This window comes from Penicillium diatomitis, assembly GCF_028827545.1.
Source record: "Penicillium diatomitis strain IBT 30728 chromosome Unknown utg000003l_segment0_segment0, whole genome shotgun sequence".
Taxonomy (NCBI): Eukaryota; Fungi; Ascomycota; class Eurotiomycetes; order Eurotiales; family Aspergillaceae; genus Penicillium; species Penicillium diatomitis.
In genome coordinates, this window is record NW_026623175.1 from 71,723 (window position 1) to 93,146 (window position 21,424).

At 52.5% G+C, this 21,424-nt stretch overlaps 6 protein-coding genes across 6 annotated transcripts; 3 read left to right on the forward strand and 3 right to left on the reverse strand.

Moving 5' to 3' along the window:
* Positions 1-380: 380 nt before the first annotated feature.
* On the reverse strand, positions 381-2,901 carry N7539_002290 (GMC family oxidoreductase; the record flags this gene model as incomplete). The annotated part of the gene is made up of 4 exons (XM_056931893.1): positions 381-1,153; positions 1,231-2,348; positions 2,424-2,809; positions 2,887-2,901. The coding sequence occupies 4 exons, from the start codon at positions 2,899-2,901 to the stop codon at positions 381-383; spliced, it is 2,292 nt and encodes a 763-aa protein (XP_056791852.1).
* Positions 2,902-5,034: 2,133 nt separating this feature from the next.
* On the forward strand, positions 5,035-6,665 carry N7539_002291 (uncharacterized protein; the record flags this gene model as incomplete). Its single annotated transcript, XM_056931894.1, has 4 exons — positions 5,035-5,176; positions 5,268-5,390; positions 5,517-5,585; positions 5,692-6,665. The coding sequence occupies 4 exons, from the start codon at positions 5,035-5,037 to the stop codon at positions 6,663-6,665; spliced, it is 1,308 nt and encodes a 435-aa protein (XP_056791853.1).
* An 88-nt stretch (positions 6,666-6,753) lies between these two features.
* On the reverse strand, positions 6,754-8,704 carry N7539_002292 (rRNA (cytosine-C5-)-methyltransferase RCM1; the record flags this gene model as incomplete). The annotated part of the gene is made up of 2 exons (XM_056931895.1): positions 6,754-8,364; positions 8,507-8,704. 2 exons carry the CDS (start codon positions 8,702-8,704, stop codon positions 6,754-6,756), a joined length of 1,809 nt encoding a protein of 602 aa, XP_056791854.1.
* A 771-nt stretch (positions 8,705-9,475) lies between these two features.
* On the forward strand, positions 9,476-10,396 carry N7539_002293 (GNAT family N-acetyltransferase; the record flags this gene model as incomplete). The annotated part of the gene is made up of 1 exon (XM_056931896.1): positions 9,476-10,396. One exon carries the CDS (start codon positions 9,476-9,478, stop codon positions 10,394-10,396), a length of 921 nt encoding a protein of 306 aa, XP_056791855.1.
* A 1,421-nt stretch (positions 10,397-11,817) lies between these two features.
* On the reverse strand, positions 11,818-12,920 carry N7539_002294 (FYVE zinc finger domain-containing protein; the record flags this gene model as incomplete). The annotated part of the gene is made up of 2 exons (XM_056931897.1): positions 11,818-12,216; positions 12,441-12,920. The coding sequence occupies 2 exons, from the start codon at positions 12,918-12,920 to the stop codon at positions 11,818-11,820; spliced, it is 879 nt and encodes a 292-aa protein (XP_056791856.1).
* A 1,536-nt stretch (positions 12,921-14,456) lies between these two features.
* Positions 14,457-14,866, forward strand: N7539_002295 (uncharacterized protein; the record flags this gene model as incomplete). The annotated part of the gene is made up of 3 exons (XM_056931898.1): positions 14,457-14,470; positions 14,535-14,610; positions 14,690-14,866. 3 exons carry the CDS (start codon positions 14,457-14,459, stop codon positions 14,864-14,866), a joined length of 267 nt encoding a protein of 88 aa, XP_056791857.1.
* Positions 14,867-21,424: the final 6,558 nt, after the last annotated feature.

The following is a 21,424-nucleotide window of genomic DNA, read 5'->3' on the forward strand; positions in this document are numbered from 1 at the left end:
GACAAAAATGATATTCCACTGCAAATGGAATGTTCTGACCGTTGCTTGTCCGGTGCTGAGAAATTCTAGCGTAAACGAATTGGTAATCAACTGTCGAGGCTCGCCGTGATATGTGGTGAACCTCGACCGCATAACGGTGAAGGGGTAGTACGACACACAAGAGAAACGTTACGCGAAGGCTGCTCAGCTGATTTAGGATCCTTGAGCTTGCTCGCAGACTTCTACTCGAGGACGAGATCGGGGAGCAATCGTTGGAGGAGAAAACTCGAGGCCGACCATATGTACATGGAAATGGGAAACTGCTAGATATAACAATACGTAATGATATGGGTATAGAACAGACACATTGCATCGGCTTGACCACTTCTAACAGCCCGTCTTCACAGACGGGCCATGCCATTGCGGTCGCTCCGCGGATTTCCCATGGCCTTGGCGAGATTGCGGCTGGCCCAGTCAGCAATGGCCATGTTCGTGACCATGGGATTCACACCACTGGCACTGGGGAACACCGAGGCGTCCACGACATAGAGACCATCGGTACCCCAGACCTGACACTGCGGATCTACCACACCGTGCTTGGGGGATTTGCCCATCCGACATGTACCCATTTGATGAGCACTGGCGAAGAGACCACGTTCGGGGTTCAAGGGGGATTTGCGCCGCAGCTCAGCAATCCAGCTCTGCAGGGCAGCGTCGTTAGTCCCCTCTGGCGCATCGGGATCGGATGCGTCTGGCCGAATGAACGGCTGAATATCACGGTAGGATGTGTGGAATTCCTTGGCCCCGGTGATGTACGCAATCTTCGCCGCAGCAATGATTCCTTCCACGATGTGGCGGCGATCGAAAGGAGATACAGTGTAATCGATCCGCGGGCGACCGTCGACAGGATCAGGAAAGACCCGACCTCCATCCCGATCCTTAGTCAAGGTGATGAAGCTGGTGCTGCGGCTCATGCCAGCAGCCCAAAGTTTGTAGTCCAGTCCGTCTCGCCAAGGGAAGACAGGAATATAAAGCGAAGGCATCATGGCGACACATTCGAGCTTGACGCCATGGCCATGCCCGTCAAGGTCTTCGAACTCGTTCACAACCGTTGTCAAAGCGCCCCCTTCCCAAGGACGAATCGACTCGTCAAACACTGCGCCAGCGCCCATAACTGTTTAAGATGAATCAGAGACACGAATCCGAAGGAAGAAATAGTCCAAAGTGAATTAGCAGGGAGTATCGCCTTACCTGGGTGCAAGTGCAGGTTCTTTCCAATGTGCGCATTTTTGATCCCACTTCGCAGAAGCAGCAGTGGACTGTTCAAGGTACCTGATGAGACCACTACCTTCTTTGCGTTGATGATCAACTTTCGCTGGACTGCCCCATCGCCGCTCAGTCCAAGATATGAATCCCGTGAGGTCCAGAGACCTTCTACACCAACAGCGACACGCTTCCCACGATCAAGCTTCTTGTGAAAACGCACTTTCTCTGCTTTGAATCCCTCGATGAAAATCGCGCCAGCCCGAGCGGCGTCGGCCAAGAAGCTTTCCGTGGGACCCTTCTTTCCTGCTGAGTGACATCCCAGCGTACAATAGCCACAATAATGCTCGCTGTTGCCAGTGTTTTGAGGAACAGCCTTGGCGGCATATCCAAGCTTACGAGCACCTTCCAAGACGACGTTATTCTGGCGGTTGTGTTCGATGTGTTCTGTGTTGACTCCCATCCGTTCACAAACACGATCCAAGCTGCGTTGAAACTCGAGCGAAGTGAAAAAGGGCAGTCCCGTATCAGCCCATTCTTGACGGACGTAGGCTTGGGTTTGCAATGCGGCAGACCAGTTGATAGTTCCACCGCCACCCCAGGTCGAGCCTGCAAGGACCGCCACTGTTCCATCCTCGCTGATTGTAGCGCCTGCATTCTCATACATGTTGATGTACGCCTCATTCGGATTCATCGGAAACGATTTACTGGAGTAAGAATATGACTTTTCGACAACCAGCACCCGCAGCCCTGCCTCCGCCATGTTTTTCGCGGTCACAGCACCACCGCAGCCACTTCCTACAATAACCACGTCGACCTCGATGGTCTCAGGCTGGCTGCCTGGGGGAAATTGCAAGAACTCGTGGGGGAAGCCGTCATTCGGCTTGCCATGAACAGGGACATGAGGAAAACCCAGAACCTGGTTTATGGTCGGACTGGACATGACCCATGACTTCTTGACAATGGCCGTCAGTCCTCGGTAAATCGCACGGAGAGGCGGCAGTCGAGATGTCTCCCAGCCCCGAAAAACCCTTTCTCGGACCGCGATGGGTTGTTGGTGGATTGGAGTGGTTGATCCGGTCAGAACCAGCGAGCCCGTTCGAGAACTATTGAAGGTGAGAGACTATCTTCTGACGATTGCGAGCTCAATAAGGACACTATTCAGCAGCAATATGACTTACTTGAGCGCATTCATGATTAACCCAAAGCCACTCTTCCCTTCTTCATGCACATAATGGCCGATCATTCGACAAACACATGCTCTGAACACTGGATTCGATGACGCATCTTCTTCAAGATAAGTTGTCGCGAGCTCTACAGCGTCGGGCTTCGAGATCAAGGACGAGAGTTTGGTCACAGCCGCATCCCACTCGGCAGTGGAAACGACCTTGTTTGCAGATGAGCGGCCTGTTGCAGCTGTGCGTACAGATGGAATGATTGTATCGGCCAAGGCAAATAAAGTGGTCCACTGTGCCTCTGAGAAGAAAGAGGCGTCCGGACCTGGGGGAATTGGCACCTCCAAAGGCGTGTACTGGGAGCTCATGTTGACCGGAATATCAGTGTGAGACTAGACGCTGGCGTTGTAGAGGATTCCTTGTTGATCACATGAATATGTGTACAGATGTGGTCGTCTCACATACGAACTACCGGCAGTAGCATTTGAAACTTTGAATCTCCACGTGGCAGGGGAAGCAGGCAGATTATCAAGTAAAATGAGGAGTTCGAGATGAGAAATGACGAGAATTCAGCAGCCCCGGATTTTGAGGCGCTGCAGCAATGGTGCTCGTTCCCTCTTTCCTTCTTGACCCCCCCCCCCCCCCCCCCAACAACGTCTGTTCGCGGATCGGCAATGCCCACACTCAGCTCAGGCAGATCAAAGCTAGTCGCAAGTCCGATCGCTCACACAGCAAGCAAACAACGACAAACTCAATTTTTAGCAGACGACCAGGGTTTTCAAGGCTATTTTTTCTTTGCGCAGATAATAGATGAAGGCGCATTGTGTCGTCAATACACTTAATGTCTGGGTTTCTGGAGACAATAGCCTCGGTACTAAGGGGAGGGCCGGCAGCATCATGGCCACATGGCTTCTTCTGAGCCGCGACGCAGGTCACTTTAGATCCAGCCTTTGACAATCTCGAGAGGGCTGGTAGATTTTCTTTTATTTATTTTTCACCTGCTCTTTCGCATGTGTGTTCTTCTTCCACCTGCAAGCCTGATCGGGGCCAAATTTTTGGCGTTTTCCCCCCGTGGGTCGGTTTGACAGGCACCGGCCCAGTCACGATGACCCAATCCGGGGCCGATCGCCTGGTGCGTCGGGGAAGCTCGTGCGGAATCGACCGAGAGTCCATGAGGCCGCTCGAGATGCAAGATGCAGCGTGGGATCTTCAATGATCTGTTCGTGATTGGACGAAATGTGGCTGAGTAGAGGTTATTCACGCCCAGACATCAAGAACGAAATGCTTCGTTCGAGATGCAAAAGGGAAAGTTTGGTCGGCGAAAAGGTAAAAAGCCAAGCCTCTTGCAATCAACTTGCGGAGAAGGGGGGAAGCAGAGTCGAGAAGATCAAGCCATTCTTATGTGAACGGGACCCCGACTAACGCAGAAGAGAAGTATCTTCCCGATGGTTCAAGCGGCCACTCTCGAGTCATCCGTACAAAGCTCATCTCCGTCGATCTAGATGCAGGCTCCGTGGGGTGTACCACACGACTGTTGGCACCATATCTCATGGAAGATGGTGTCACAAAGCCGATGCGATCGGAAACACTCGTCAACGCACTGGTTGTTGGTAATACTGGAGCCCGGAATATACACACTGAAGACGACCGGAAGTCGCTGCGCAAGTCCCCTCTGTCTGCCTGTTCACGGTGCGACACAGTCCCTTTGGAGCTCATAAGATCGCAGTGGAAGCAGTCGACCGATCGGGAGTTCCTGCCGGACACAGTTGGTAGAAAGTCCCCGATGTGGGTTTTATGCTCCCCATTTTCAATTAGACTGCCTTCGCAGCTTCCGTCAAGTGGATTGATGGGTTGGTATTATCGTTGGTGGCGCCGACCGTTCCAGTGGATTCAACAGGTGGAACCCTCAAACTGCAGGGCCGGGGTCTTTCATCCGTAACCAGTTGGCCGTAGTCGAGACTCGAAAAAGCCATCTGGGCATCAACAGGCTCCGCGTACTCGAGCAGCGCAAGATCCAAAAACGGCCGACTCGTTCAGCTTGGTATAAGCACTGCTCACTTGCTGAGCATATTCATAATCGTAAAGAGACGCTGGGTGCTTCACACAGCCGACGCGTGGTGTTAGCCTCAAGTTGTTGGGTGAATCAAGCTCGGAGAGGAAATGCGATTCAGCCTAGAGAGCCATAACCGGCTTCCCAAACCACCGCAATAAAAGTTTCTTAGACTTGTAAACGGATTTCGGCGCTTTCAATCTCAGCATATCACCCTGCATGGTCCTGTGGATTACGGGGCATGTAAATGCTCGCTTGCGTCCCCGAGGATGAAAGAGTACCGGTGGTTTGATCCAGCTCAAAGCTTCTCCACGGTTCCCGTCGTGGTTTAGCGTTCCAGACCCGCACGTGGACAAGACATTTCTGCATTCCACGAGGTTCAGCTGCTTTGCATGTGTATGTGCCTCCGGAAAGGTCAAACTTCCCTGCCCTCCCACTCAAGCCCGACCAAGCGCCGGTCGCGGACTCGCCGTCGTTGCACGCTCAGATCTCTTTACCGAACATCATTGACGCCCATCTCGGTATCCTTTGAGCTTTTCCGCAGCTTCGCAGCTGGCCTCCTTCGCGATGGCTGCAGACTCATCCAACGCATCGACGCCAGCCAGTACTGGGAAGGCCTCGGCGTGTTCCTTACCTCCAGACAAGGTCTTTTCCATCCAGATCGGATCCGAGCTCTTTCGTCTCTCGGGGGCCTCGATTGCCTCGGATGGTGGGTCCAGAAGCTCCGAAGCTCTCTCTCTCCGTCTCTCTTTCCCTTATTGGCAGTCCGAGAACTGAACGGATCCCCGCTGCTCCTCTAGCGCCTTCATACTTTTCACGCTTTTTCGAAGAGCAATTGCGGTTTGTGGACTCTGCCAACGTGCGAGCCCTCTATATCGATCGCGACCCTACAACCTTTCAAGACATCGCCCGTCATTTACAAGGTACATACAACACGCTCACACGCTATAGACGCCAATGACGAAGCCGGCGAGCTATTCGGAAACACCTCACTCACGGCGGCAGATGGTGTTGTGTATATTGAATGAAGTGTGGCTGATCTCACGCAGGGTATCACGTTCAACCGCGAGATGGCACGCAATTTGTCAAGCTCTTCGCCGATGCGCAATTCTACACATGTCAGCTCAATGTCCCCTTCCCCTAGTCGCCCACGCGCGATCCTCGTTCCGCGCAAAGCCCACAGGCAGGGGCTTTCCGTGACAATGTCATTCTGATGCTCCACAGTGCCCCGACTGATGTCCCAACTATTCGAGTCGGAGATCTTCATCCAAATCGGCGACCGCCACTTTCAAATCCCTCGCGACATCTTCTCTAGTCCTGGCGATTCCCCCAACTTCTTTACGCTGGGCTTTGGTGCCTTTTTCGCCTCGCCCACCGAGGTGTTTCCGGGTCTCGACCGTGTAGGTCTCCTGAGGCCTCCAGCGATTGTCCCCCCTAGCGTTCCCAATCGCTCCGCGGAGGTCTTTGCTGAGTTGTTGCACCTTCTACGTGGATATCCCCTTCACATTCGGAATGCCGAGCACCGTGCCGAGCTGCTTCGTGATTGTCGATACTTCCATCTTCGAGGCCTGGAGCAAAAGCTGATTCCCCACCGTATTGACTACAACCCATACCGAGGTCGAACCGAAATTGTCGTTCGTCTTGAAGATGTTCGTCCATCGGGGGTTCAGTACAAACCTGATCCTACAGGTCGTCCGGGAGCTGGGTTAATCATGTACGCACGTCCGTTTGTTGATGAAGTTCCAGCGGATTTGGTGCTGGAGATCCCGGATGCTTCAACAATTGTGAACCGGAGGCATTGCCGCGCGGACTTTTTAGGGTTGACAAAATCGCGTGTGGTGAGTTTGCTGCAAGTGATAGCCAAAAAGATGAATCTAGCGAATGGGCATTTTGATGCCAGCTCCCCCCTAGGTATACGCTGGGACAGAGCTACGGATCTAACGGTCGACGGAGAAAGCAATCCTGCCGGCTTTACTTTGTCACCTTCCGATGCGGGCCTGGACACGCCTCCCGCCAAGCGCGCGAGGACAGATGGGGCTAGCGATGCCAATGCGGAGATACTCCTGGTCCGAACTGGGCAGTGGCGATTGGGGATTGAAGAGGATAGCAACGGGACTCATAAAGCCGTTTTGGTCGCGATCAAGCTAGATATATGGACAGAGTCGCGAGTCCGAAATCAACATCAACAATTTTTGTAGGGGGACAGAGGAGGGGTTGTCAAGGAGGATATCTTCTAGTGCATTTTGGGAGTGTCATACGAGATGGATTGACACTTGATAGTAGCTTCTAATCAGAGAAGCCGTCCCATTCCTCATCTTCGTTCGCATTGTCATCCTTGTTGCTGCTGTTGGTTCCCTCGTTCTCCTCTTTTGTCTTTGCTTTCTTGCTGAGGTGAGCTGTCTCGGCTTTTTTTGACCCGGACTTGGTCAATGGCTTCGAGGTGGCCTTTTTGGCGTATTTCGTGTAACTCGCTTTTCCCTCACGGACGAAGCCCGCGACGAAGAATCCTCCGAGTCCCTCGGAATCCCCAGACCAACACCGCAAACAAGCCTCCAAATCCTCCTCCGTCAGTGCAGCCACCGATTCATTCTCATCCAGCTCGGTGCCGGTCTCAGGGTCACGGTCACGTCGAACACCCCGATGATTCCAACGGCGCAGACCCTCAGGCTGCTCGTCACGTCGAAGAAGACGCCAACCCCGCTCTTTGGCCACATCCGACGCGAGAACGCGTGCCACCACCGCCTCATTCTCGATCAAGTTGACAGAGCAGGTGCTGTATGTGACGTGGGTTGCACTGGGGAAACTCAAGGCATGCTCGACAATGCGCGCCTGTAAGTTTGACAGTTTCGTCAGCCGGTCACCGTCCACGGCTCCAGCGGGAATGTCATTTTCATCCGATGGAGCAGCGCTTGGTTCACCTAATGTCACGCTCGAAAGCGGCTCTTCCGAGTCGTCATGCTCTTCCGCGCCGCGCTTCCTCTTCTTCGCACGAGATTTGGCAGATTTGATCACCTTGGCTTGGGGTAGTGTCAGCTGAGGGACATCGTCACGGCCAACAATGCCGCTGCCCGAGCAACTTGGGTCCAGTAGAAGGCCGGAAACTCTTTCAAATTGGGGGTCTTCCGGGTCTAAAGCGAGGAAATCTTGGCCTTGGAGCACGGTCACCATGGGGTCGGCTCCAGCGAGCGACACCATTTTCTGGAGCGTCTTCGAACGCATTTTGCTGGCGTCCATTGAAAAGATCTGCCTTGAAGGCTTCCACTGTGTTTCCTGCTGATCGTGCTTCTGTTTCTGCTGCTTGGCGAGAAGTGATGCCATGTGAGTGGTCTTGTTACCGGGCGCTGCGCAGCCATCGACCAGATCTCCTGACCAAGGATCGTTGGCGTCGCGGTCGCCCAGAAGAAGATATGCGGGAAAGCAGGAGGCCTTGTCCTGCAGGATAATCTCTCCATTCTTGTACGCGGGGGAAATGGTAAAGTCGGCGCCGAAGGGGACGGCCACGAGATCGGGAATATGAGGATCGAGGTAGAGTAATTTTCGCTTCGTCCGGTTATCATCCGCCGGTGCCAGAGCTGCCAATGTGTCCACTTGCTCGTAATCCGCAAAAGTAGTGCGTAGCTGCTCAGCGAGCGAGCTTTGAATATTGTTGACTCGGACCCATCGAGGATAGACAAAATGGTTTGATCCGTCGGCTTCGCGCTTCTCTTTCAGGACTGCCGCCTTGAACTGCTCCACCGAGGCACAACCCCGACGAACACGCGCCTTTGTGAATTCGGCCTTTAGACGGACCTTGTGTCGCTCGACCGCTTGACGGAGGGGATGGGCTGCAGGAGCGGCAATGCCCTTTTTCGAAAGCAAGTGATCGTAAACGAGGAGAAGAGCCAAAAGTGGAGTCAACTAAATAGATGCAATCGTTCACCATGGTACTTTGTCAGTCAGCATGTTTAACTTGGATCGAAGCCGAAGCCGAACCCTCTTGATGTTGAACAGACAGCTAGATATCACAGGCACACACACACACACACACACACACACACACCTTGCGCTCGACACTAAGGATGTCCGATTTCTCAATCACGTCGGCCAGGACGCGATCCCATTTTGAGGCTTCGATAATCAAGGCGTAGATCTGGGCGGGGGATGCTCGAAGGTTGCGCGCATTGTAGATTCGAGATTTGAAAGAGCCTCCCGTGGAAGGAGCGGTCAGAATGGCAACCGCGTCAAAGTAAAGAGACATGATCTATGCGACCGCATATGAAGCTGTTTTTGGCGAAACAGTTGACGAAGATTGAGACTTGGGGGAGACTGACCGGGGGATGGGAAAAGAAAATATCCATTTTGGCACGATTGATAGCGGCCATGCTTATCAGGCAGTTAAACTCATTTCCTCCGCGGATCGTGTTTTGCTGAACTACAGACCAACCTTAGCGTACGCCGTAGACCATGCTTTCAAACTTCAATCACCCATCATCTGGAACGCTTATTTTGGCAAGCGTGGTCTCAGACTAGTTCAGTCGTTCAAGTCAGGTGGCGCTTAGCAAAGTGAATAGTGGAGAAAAGACAACCTCAGTCAGGTATATTTGCGCATAATTCTTGCCCTTCTGAATCTGAGCTTGAACGCTGATAGATTCCAGGACCCAGCGAGTATGCAAGCTTTGGGATAGAACTGGATCGGGCTAAAGATCAACATCAAAAATCTGATCGCCAGATACACTAGGACTTATGTGTACCTTCATCCGTATCATTCAGAGTTGGCTCTTCTCCACGACCTGTTGTGCGTAACTAACTGGTCATCTCATCTTCCAAAGCTACCAAGACACTGCTCCTTCCACCGATTAGAATTTCTGGAACCCTTTTGCGTCACCCACGAAGGCATTCTCACACAAGACGGACTTCTTTTCGTCGGCAGTCCAATCACTGTTCCCGGGACGGAGAATTTCCCCTAATTGACCTATCAATCTGATCAACCTGAAATGAAACTGGAGAGATCGACCATCACCGCAACAACATGGCATTAACTCAACCGTCATCACCATATGTCTTCACCACGGCAATCCAACCCCCACCAGGACCCTCAGCTCGACTAGTCATTCCCAGCGAATTCCTCCAGCGCACAGAAACACCCGATCCAAGTCTCCAAAGTGCATCTGCCATAACCAACAGCAGCAGCAATGAAAACCCGCCTGTTTTCAACGATGCCATGAAAGTGCGTGCGCGCGTGTTCATCCATGAACAGCACTGTTCTGTCGAGGGCGAAATCGACGAGGATGATCCACGCAGTTGGCAATGGGTGATTTATGCGACGGAGGCGCCGTCGACCACTCACTCGCCTTCGCCCTTGGCATCTGGTACTCCACAGCCCGTCGCCGTCATTCGCCTCGTGCCTCCTCCCCATCTACCCCATGAAGCGCTCTTCCATGATGATGCCGTGCAAGACTTTTCCAATGACCACGGTCTGTCCTCCCAACCCCTCCCCAGCTACGACTGGACCCATGAGCCCTGCATCAAAATCACGCGCGTCGCCGTCCTCCCTGAATTTCGAGGCCTCGGCCTCGGACGAAAACTCTTGGACGTCGCGCTAGACTGGGCCTCGACTCACGCCGAGGAGATTGACAACGCGGCGAGACAATTGGCGATTCGAGTTGGGGTTGGAAGTGGAGCTGGACGTGAAAGTCAACATGAAAGTACAGGTTCCGATTCACAATCTCCCGCGGCATCAATGGGGCATCGAGGGGCCGAACAGCGCAGGGATGAAAAGGTCTCCACCGCACCGTGGCGCGGCCTGGTCCTGGTTCATGCTCAGGTGGATGTCGAGGCGATGTATCGGGGGATGGGGTTCACTCAAGACAAGGCATTGGGGATGTGGGATGAGGAGGGCATTCAGCATGTGGGGATGTTTCGACGGGTCGATGTGCAGTCACGAGGGTAGGCCAGAATCACAGCCGCTCAACCGCTGGGTTTCTCTTTCGAGGAGATAGAACTCGGGCTGGTCAGAGGTATATACTTGCAGAAGGAGAAGAACTTTCGCGCTAGATTTACCGAGTCGAGGAGTATTTGTACCTAATCTCCATACAGAGTGTGATGTGTAATGTGTATATACAATCGATTAAAACTCGCATGTGGATCATATGGAACAACCACCTGCAGTAGAACATGGGGTCACCGCAGACGGAACTCGAAGCACTCCTCTGTAGTAGATGAGCCTAGGACGGGACTAGTAATAACTCAATGAGTACTGCACTACTCAGTACTTCCTTACTACTCAGTACTCACTAATGGGACTTGTTTCACGATCAATCTACGAAACCAGCTGGCAGAAAGTGTCTTGAGTTGCCCCGTTTCGAGTGTAGGCTGTATTCTACCAAGACAGAAGTATCGGTGAACCATAGCGGGTCACGCTGCTCGATACTACGCCACGTCCGTCTCATGTTACATCGTCTCGTCAACCACAGCAGCCTACACAATACAGATATTCTCTACAAGAGCAGGCCGACACGAGCGAAACGTTTGATAGGCATCGAGAATGTAAAGCCTTGAAACATAAAAGTTGCCGCTCCAGAAGAAAGTGGCGGGGTATCCTGAACGACGAGCACATCTCCCACGATGGAGAATGAAGAACCAAAGAAGGGGGGCACGGATGGCGGGGCCAAACATTCAAGCAGTCGAAAAGAAAAAAGAAAGTTCCCGGGCCGCGTCAAGCCGAGGAAACCGCGGCAGAAGAGGGCAATTGGCAGCTGGCCCTTGGCGCGCACCAAGTGGGGGAGGTTGGCTCGGTGGCATGCAGAAGAGAAAAAACAAAGAGGAACAAGAGGCAGGCGGCCGACCGTAGCTGATCCCGATACAAGACCCTGCAAGCTGCAAGGGAACTGTCGCTCGTCCGGAAGTGACCATATCGACGAGCTGACCGGGCGCATTTAGGGGGGAGGGAGGGGACGCCGACACGAAACATTAGATACTCGGGGGAACACAAAACACAAGGCGAAGAGAATCCAATGTCGGGAACCAATCAAACGCTGGAAGAGAAGGATCTGGACGATCAAGAAGCCAGGCCTCAAGGAACAAGAGACGAGGTACCCTCATCTTGAAAGGTCGAGAGCGAGATTGAACCCAATGGAAACCACATCGTCGACAATGAAGTTGTGGAGGGGGAAGTCATGAAGATCGAATGGCCATGCCCAGGGTCAGACCGGCTGACCGCGATGTTGCTATGCAGAATGGCGTTTCAAGAAGACAAAGAAACCCCCCCTCAATAAGAAAAGGGGGGCGGAAACAACGAGGGAACAGGAAGAGAACCCACTCTCTACACCACATGAGGAACGAAGTGGCGCATGGTGTCTTCCGTGTCAAGGTCTAGAAAGTGCTCCAATTCCAGTCACGAGGGACACTGGCCGCCACTTCGGCAGTCTGGCCGAGGTTGGGATTGAGAGCCGCTCGGCCCGAACTCTGGCTGGACTCGAGGTCGTCGGTCGGAGGGCTGGGATCTCTCTTCGCGTCGATGGAATTTTGGATCTGGTTCAACCGGTCGGTGCGGGTCTCCTCCCACCTCTTGTAGGCACTCCAACAGAGGTCACAGGCACGAGACAGGACGCCCTCGGGGTGGAAGGCGGCATTCTGGTCTAGGGGCACCATGTGTGGGGTGTGGTTGTAGCAAAAGACGTGGCCACAGTGGCGGCAGTGATGGCGACGGGTAAAGATGCCGAAGGAGGATCGGCAAGTGGGGGAGTCGCAGCTCGAGGAGGCCGCATCGGCCTGGAGAAGACGTCAGCAAGAGAGAACGAAGACAAAGGAGTCGATCTACACGACAAGGATGAGGTTGAACACAACCGGGAGGCTGCGGAACATGGGAACGCGTGACGTGGGACGAGGACGTGGGAAATATGTACGCAGACATCGACGCACGCGACACCGTTCCGCAGGAACCAGAAGGGAAAAGGGATCATGAGATTGGTTTTGAAACACAAAGGCATACTCACTTTCCAATGATCACGGGTGGGCATGCCAGTGACCTCACCCAAGTGCTCCGTTTTCATCCACTCGTGTTCGGCCACCTTGCTGATACCGCTGGACTTGCTCTCCATGGTGGAGCGACGACTGATCGGCTCGGTGTCCTCGTTCAGGCTGTCGAGGGAGCCGTGCACACTGCGAGGCGGCGTGATGGGAGAGGACTTTTGTGGGCGTTCGGTCGGTCGCAGCGCCGCGGGGACATACATGGGACCCTTGAGCGGGCGCAACTGACGGGATTGCAGCGGGAGTTGGTGGAGGGCGGCTTTGTCCAGGCGGGGGGAGGTGGGGGAGTTGTTGGCGAGAGTATTCGTGGAGGAGCAGGTGGGAGAGGGTTGACCGTGGGCGGAGATGGGGGTGACGGAGGGCATGTGATCGTTACCGCGGGCGGCTTGGCCGCCGGCGGTGAAGGGGGAGTTGTTGGGCGCGGTGGCCGCCATGGTGGTCGTCATGGTATTCGTAGAAGACGAGGGAGAGGGCGCGGTCGCGGTCGCAGTCGCAGTATTGGTCGTCATAACGTGGGTAGCCATGTGGGAAGATGAAGGGCGAAAAAAAAAGTGACGATGACGACAAAGGTAGACGCAAGGGGGTGGTAGGGTTAGACGCTGAAGATTGTTCACACGCAAATGGGAATCGAGAAGGGACAATAACAGAGAAAAGTAAGAGATGTGGTCAGAGAGATAGAGAGAGAGAGAGAGAGAGAGAGAGAGAGCGCACGCGCGCGAGAGAGGAGAGAGGTATGGGAGAGAAGTAGTTGCGTGGAGGAAAAACACCGGTCGAAGAGCACGATCGTGACAATCACGGCACAGAGAGCGGGCGCGCCTCAATAATTAAAAGGACAGCGACCCCAAGTGCCGATACTCGTCGCACGATGATGTCCGGCACCCAGCGACGCAGCGATGCGGCGATGGAGCGGATGGAGGGACGGAGGCACGAGAGGATCCGGAGGGAATCAGATTAGGCAGTGGGGGAGTGGAGGTCGCGGAAAAGCCAATGAAGACCGCGATATTAATCGGCTAAAGGATGGCCGATATTCAATGGAGAGGGGGGAAAATCCAAATGCAAATAAATCGCAGGACACGAAAAGGGGAGATGTGGACACGGGAACAAGGAAAAGGGAAAAGGAATTAATGGGGGAGTCAAAATAGAAGGAGGAAGCACTCAGAGTTGCCCAAACGGGGGGGGGGACGGGGTGGAGACCCGACGAGGATGGAATCTCCCACCTCAATCAAAAACCTTGAAGGCGGTGGAGAAGTCAATAACAGTAATCCAGATGGCTGGTCTGTTCAGTGTTCACCCCCTGCTGCAACAGTGAGGAGCCGACCCGTGTTGCGGTAGGCAAGGCCACACAGTCACTGGACCAACCACACTGTGAAGAACGTCGAGAGCAAGCGCAGTGGTCGTAGTCGTCTTCCTGAGAGGACAGGAAACCAGCAGAAAGATGGGTGACTTGATGGCTTGCTGGCTCGTGGCCGATCACGACGCCCGGTCTCCAACAGGACAGGCAGAGGAACGACGGTGGCACACTCCACCAGTCCACCGAGCCGGATCGAGGGAAGGGCACACGACAGGTTGGGTCCGCTTGAGTGTACAACCGTTACCACCGCAGGTACCGGAGTGAAGGAGCTGAGCAGCGGCGTTTCCTTCACTTCCAATCAAGTGTTAGTGTTCCCTGAGACAAGAGGTTGCCGAACGGTCGGATTAGGATATCCCAAGAAGCACCCCCGTTCCCGAAGGCGAGGCGCGGACCGGTTGTCGCTGGTGAATTCTGATGAGAACGGAGGATGGATTATGGAGGATGAACTATGGAGTATGCTGCAGTTTCTTGAAATATACTGGAAGGCTATGCAGTATGCACTCTGCAGTCTGCACACTGCACTCAGCACTGTATACTCGATACTGTGTATGCGGTATGCTGTCTGCTGTCTGCTGATTCAGTAGTGCTTGTTGTTGTGACTTCTCGAGCACGCCGAGACTGGGGTCTCGCGATGACCAAGACAGTGTAAGTATGTACGATCGCCGACTGCTTATTTCACGAAGTTCTCCCGAACAGCGCGCGCTTACAGAATATCTTCCAACGGGAGAATCAACGGGAGCGCAGGACCAGGAGGACAAGCTCGTTTCGCGGGGCCCGTCAACTCGGTGAGTGGTCCACCAGACAGGTGGAGACGGGTTTGGAGAGAGAGCAAAGAGAGAGAGAGAGAGAGAGAGAGAGAGAGAGGGACGAGAGAGCAAGGATTGGATGAGCCACGAGCAAAAGGTGGAGCAGCAGGCGAACAGCGAGACCGCGCAAGTCACCGTGCCCGCAACAGAAAGTAATCGGGAATCCACCCAAGTCCGCTCGGGAACTCGAACTGGAGCTGGAACTGGAACCGCCTCACCCAAGTGGGAACACTAGTGGGAGGAGAGTGGAGTCGCACGAGATGAACAGACGAAGAGCGCAACCCACCGGTGGAGATGGAAGCAGCAGCGAAGGAAGAGCCAAGGCCACGGATCATCCAGCAGGGCCTGAATCAGACGGAACGTGGATGAGTGGTGATGGGGACGGGAAAATGGGGAGAAGAGACCGGAAGGCGGAAGGGATGGAAAGTAGTAGACGAATACTGTATAGATCTGTCGAGGAAGAGAGAGGATGTGACGGTCGGCCGACGATGGCTGATCGAGCGACGGGGGAGGGGGACAAGGTTGAAATATGTTCAGGGAATCAATCCTGCTACGCGACAACCGCTAGCATTGACATCCAGACAGACGACTTCTACTGAGCCCGGCACTCAGGACTCACCTGCTACTACGGAGACTGACCCGGACGGTCAAATCTCTCCTCGAGGGGTTCAACGGCCAACTATCATCATCATCTTCCCGCGAGGCGGTCTACGTCGACGCTGACTCGTCGATCTCACGAGTCACGACAGGGAAGGGGGATTCGGGGAATGATCTGAACCACAGGCTGCAGGGGAGGGCTTTGTCCGAGCTGAATGGGCAAAGATAACACGGAAGGGTTGGGGATGATGACGATGAAGATGGCAAAAAAAAAAAGAGAGAACAAAAAATGCAAAGTGATGACCATTGTTTGGGACCCATCCAGTCAAGATGCGATCGCCTCGATTCCGGCTCGGCGTGTTGAATAATTGAGAGCCAGACGAGATTGACTGTGAAGTTCAAAAGGTGAATTGCGCGAGCTCAGACCTCGATCATGCTCTCGCCAATTGATGCAGCCGGGTCGACGAGATTTGACACCAGAAAAAAGTACGACAGTCCGGTGGTAAAGTCATGACTGAGTGGTAGTGGTACCGCTCACCTCGTCGACTCGGGTGGCACGCGGGAGATGGAGACCGGCAGGAGATGCTTGCATCACCACTGGCAGGGAGATCTAACGTGAGTGATTGGGCTTTCCCTCTGCTGCACATGGCCAGGAGATGGGGGATCGATGGAGATGCAGTCCTACAGTACTACTGGACCCGTGGAACGACAATGGAAATGTACACTACCGCACGGACTACATCACTGTAGTACTTCTTCATCCCCCAACCTTTACCTATCACCTGCATTCCACAGATCTAATAGAAAGTGGAATCGGTATGATTGCTGGCATTTCAAAAACGATCGCCCGGCTCTCTCGTCCGTCTTCCGCAGGCCCAGATGAAAGGGGCCAAAGAGCCTGGCCGGACATGACAGGACGATGTCTCTTGGAATCCCAGTTCTGTCGATCTTATATAGTGAAGAGTGTCTACGATGATCTGATAATGAGTCATGCTGGTTGATCCAATACATCAGCCAGCGAGGAGAACCAACGCGATCAAAGGGTACGTATATTCAGTGGTATACTCGGTAGTCGGTACCGGTACCTACTACCTACAGTACTACCTACCAGGGGGCGTGATCTTGAAAACTCCAAGACGAGTGTAGAACAGCGATCGGACGGTAGGTCAGTGTGTAGTTTGTACAGGATCGAGTATCTAATCGTGTCTGTGGGACATACTCACGGACCCGACACAGAGCCGCGGTTCCAAGAGTCGCCGCATCGGGTAAATCCGAAACGTCCAGAGAATGCGCTCTCCGACCTCATTGCTACGATAGGTGGTGCTGTGACATACTTGGGATATGACATGTATGATTTGGGCCGAAAAGCTATTGGTGCTACAGTACCTTCCAGCTAACTCTACGAGGACTATGAGACGAAATGATTAGACCTCCGAAAGCCAATCCATGCTCGCTCGATGCATTCAAAAATCAAAATTTGGTAATCGTCTCCCCAAGTCCCAAACACGGCTTGCTACTGTGATCCCCCTAGCTAGTGTAGGCACAGTAGTGCATACGAATGACCTGTTTCAGACCCGATTGAGTCGCAGTCCAGTTGTCACGGGGCGATAACGATGCAGTCCAATTTGCCATCTACATCGAAGGACTCGATAGCCCTGGTGAGGAGGGAGGTAAATTCCCGTGCATCTGTACAATATACCTCGAGAAGGCAAGTCTGGCCCTGTACTATCAAGATAGATGACAAAGGTACCGGTACATTTGGCCACCACACCGATCATTTTCTCCAGCATTCGACCCCCTCAACCCCAGGTTGACCGCTCTTTTGGGACTGAAGAGAGCGAGCGAGAGAGAGAGAGAGAGAGGCGGAGGCGAAGCGCAGGGGCCAGGGATGGGAGGGGGCGCATAGTGCGTAGTAGCATTCGAGACACGTTCTAACCAGACACGGCTGGATGCCGCATTCTGCCCAGGTTTCTACATCAATTTTTGGGGCTGATCATCAACAACCGCATACTTATTAAGATACTACAAGACTAATAGTTACCGCAAAGTGTAAAAGTTTCTTTAAATGGAAACACAATCGATTGAGAATCTCCACACAGACTACTGTACCACAATAGGTCTTTTCGTTCACAATTTTGAAAGGATGAAAGGACTGTAATAACAGACACGCGTACAGTGGTCTCTGACTCGTCCGGGTATTCGATTCATCAACTCGAATGTCTGTGATTTGATGAGATCTCAATCTCCCTCGCCAGGCGGAAAACCCCCCTCCGTCGGCGCCGCCACTCAGAGCAACGCAATTCATACCGACTTTTGACTTTCCAATCTACATGATTCACGCTACATCCCGCGCAAGCCAACGACTCGTCAACGGCCTCTTGCGCGCTACAGTTCTATATGTATTTATATGTATTTATATGTATATGCGTACATCCGATTTGCGCTGACGGGTATTATCTTGTCGACCAATCAAGCTTGGATTGGACAAACCTGCGAAGCTGTTCATACATGCGTTGCATGCTTAGGTGTGAAGATATAGAATCCACGACTCACGAGTAGATCGAGCAGAGGCATACGCTTCTCGAGGGGCCATAATCCCATTTGGATGGAGTCGAGGGGCATCTTTGGAGTCGATCCCTAGGTTCAGACAAACCGACTATTCAATGTAGCCGTTCGCCCGACGATATCTCAATCAGTATGTCTGGAGTATTGATGCAAAAGGGAATTAAATTAAGAATAGTTGATGTGACTTGGGACTGGGAGTTGCAGCCTGCGTCGTACGACAAGATCCGCGTGATTCCTTCATGGGAAGTCTCAATTTCAGGTCACCGAGTCCTGTCCGACTTTGAGCCTAGCGTCGTCGATCCTACGTTAGATGGATACTCTACAGTCTACACTTGATTGTGAATGCCTGTATTTCAAGGCTCTCGTCTCAAAGTCCACGGGCATTTCCCAAAGCGACGTTCCACGGGTCCACCTTCCCCGTTCAATCCTTCCATCCCACAGCACACTAGTACAGTACTGTACATACATACAAAATCTCAGTGGCGATGAACGTCAATGCACATGGCGGAGTACTTCTAGCGGCTGAGTACAACTTGCGGATCCTTCTGAAGGAGATCTTCCCCCAAAGTCACCTGCTCAAACCCCCAAGGGGCTCGAGAGTCGAAAATAGAAACGATCCAAGGATCCATCGCATCCTCGCACCCGAGGAGATGTTTCCGTTTAGGCGCCCATGGATATACATACATTGGATAGTAGTGAGGTGCTGTTGTACTACTGGTAGTTTACTAGTTACCGAGTAGTACATCTACATCTTACACAGTGTAATCTTCAACATCGGCTTCTAATTCATCTCTTAGATGCCCGGAAAAGGGCACGCCTAGACATCTGCAAAGCTCTACACTGTACCGACTTTTCTGCCGGCCCCGAACATTTTCTTGATTAAACCATGGCAGAGATAGCACATGTGGTATATTTGTACATTGTCCAGTTGTACACTGTACACTCACCGTTCAGGATTTACTTGACAGCGCGGACATGAGGTTGTCGATGTTGCTATCGACTCTCGCTCGTCAACGAATCGCATCTTTCTGTCAGTGGCTTACTCTTGAAGTTTGCCAAGCGTGTGGCCGTCCCGGGATCCGCACGGTCTTGGAAAAGTCGATCACCATTTTGGGTCTAGTCTGCTTTTCCTCTTTTCCATCGGAGATATGACTGGGCAGTGGAGGTGGAATACTTTACGTTTTCTAGTTCTAGCTTCAACACCAAACACTGTACAAACGTACGGGCAAGACTTGTAGTGGAGCCGGTTCGCCCGGTGGGTTCCAGTTCAAAGTTGGGAATCCCCAAATTCAATCAAGTTGATCCAAACTTGACAGGATCCATGCGCGTCAAGTCCAGGAGGTCAAGGTTGCCAATCAGCGGTCGCGCTTACACTCACCTTGACGGTCAATTCAAGGTTGCGGTAAAGCCTTATCAGGGGAGTGTGATTGGCTGGTCCAATAAATCCAGTACTGTACATATTGTATGTACAGACCTACAGACGCAGATGATGCCGCTACGAAGGTCGGGCCTGGCCAGCCTTGGGAGATCACAACGGCTTTTTGAGCAGATTTGACGAGAGGGCTCACCACGAGACAATAATACCGAGAAGACGTCTGTTTCGATATCCATTCGAGTCTAGACGTGAAAGGCGAGGATGGTCGGGGCCACAGTGTTGGATACTTCTTCTTCTTCATCATCATGCTTTACACGTACTAGGCGGTCCAGGTCTCCGCCCCAGCCACCCATTCTGAAGATGAATGACCCGCTTCAACACCCTGAGTAGTAGTACAATGCGGAATCACCGATTGAAATTCCTTTCTTCTAGAAGTAGTACTACTATAGTAGCACTGTCAGTTATCGAGTACTTTAAATTGTGCGTACCTCGCTTTATGACTATGAACAATGGTATACACTAGACACTACTCCATTAAACGCCCGTTTCCGAAGATAATAACAGGCTCAGATGTCTCTCGCTGTTCGTGACCGAGATTATTCATTGTGATAATTATTATTCTGATTGCTATAAATTTGCGCAGGGAGCTGGATGGTGGATTCGAGTGCTGTTGCCACCACCCTAAACCATCTGAAGGATCAACCTTAAGGCCATTGCCCAGTCGCACCACCCCAAATAGACCAGAGAGACCACTCCCCAGCGTCCCCACCCTTTTCAGTGCCTTCTCACGAATCAACGCTCTCTGGGTCCGCGGTGACCACCAGGTGAACAGACGATCGTTGACCCTGGCCCCACTTCGTCCTCATTTTGGCAATCGTCTAGAAGGGTTCCAACTTGTAGAGTTTCCCTTCCTCTCGCCTTAACCACATTGGGTCAGTGGGTCGTGGTGTCTGGTAAGTGCCTCGGCTGTCGACCGCCGCTCGGGACCCGAAGAAAGAAGTTCCGCCGTGGCCATTACGCAATTTCAATTCAGCGGCCGCCCGAGACAGGGCGTCGTCCATGGATGGGCGGCTTGGGGGGGGGGTTCCCTTCTGGACTTGAGTCCGTGAACGGTCGTGCCGGGGGAAGTTTTGAAAGAGGCTTGCAGTTTTACGTTGGAGATGACAGGACCTTCTCTCTGAGGTTGAATTCAACAGGTATACTTTTGAACCAAAAGACTGTTGAGAATTGCGTCGGACAGTCTTCACCTCTCTTTCTCCTTCTGTTATGGTCGAAATGGTCAAAGTTGGCGAGTAAGGTCTAGGCCTCGACATCAACTGCACCCCAATAATGGGGTGAATCACTCGAGGACAGGCTCGAAGCATGCATTGCATGGTCTCTATCTACATACATACCTACTTCATTACAGGCAGGTAGTCTCCATGGTGGAATTCTATTGATCGACAACCATGGAAAATAAGAATTCTTGAATCAGTGAATGCACATCCCCCGACTGGGCAACTTGGTATCGTGTGTCTTTTATCAAACCCCGGTCTTAACTCTTCTTCCATGGTATCTACTAACTACTATATCTGGTATCTAGTAGTCTCTACTGTAGTAGACTTCGATGCTGGCCTCGTTTGGAAGGAATGGATCGCCAACTCGACGGGAAAGGATCCACCTAGTACATCACTCGAGTTCACCATGTTCACGATGAGAATGACGTTTTGGAAATCCTCACGTTCAAACTTCGGTACGAGAATAAGTGAACCATCTTGCAAAGTTCCGCGATACAATAGGTAAATCGATGAATGGAGATTCCATTGCGATGGAGGGTGGTCCTGAGCCTTTCCACAAGGGCAGTCGCTAAGTTATTATTACGAAAAGAAAAGTGCATTTACTCCCACCGGCAGGTAGTATAGTCTGAGTTCACGGTATACATCATCCATCATCAGAAGTCCTATAGGGCGTGTTCCATGCATACCTTACCTAGTAGTGATCTCTGGATGGCGCATACCTCATTCATCGCCAAAGTACTGTACACTACTGTACAGTAGTTGTACAGACTCTTGAGATTACGCTGTACTCTGATTTTACCTTCACGCTACAGCCTGCACAGACCTCCCCACGTTCCGAAGCAACGGGCAGTGGCTGAGACAAGAACCAACATTTGATCATCATTTCGAACGAACCTTTCCTCAAAGCCCATAGGTAAGGTAGTACGTGAACATCATCCGCGGTCACGACCAGAAGGAACAATAAGATTTTGACCTCTTA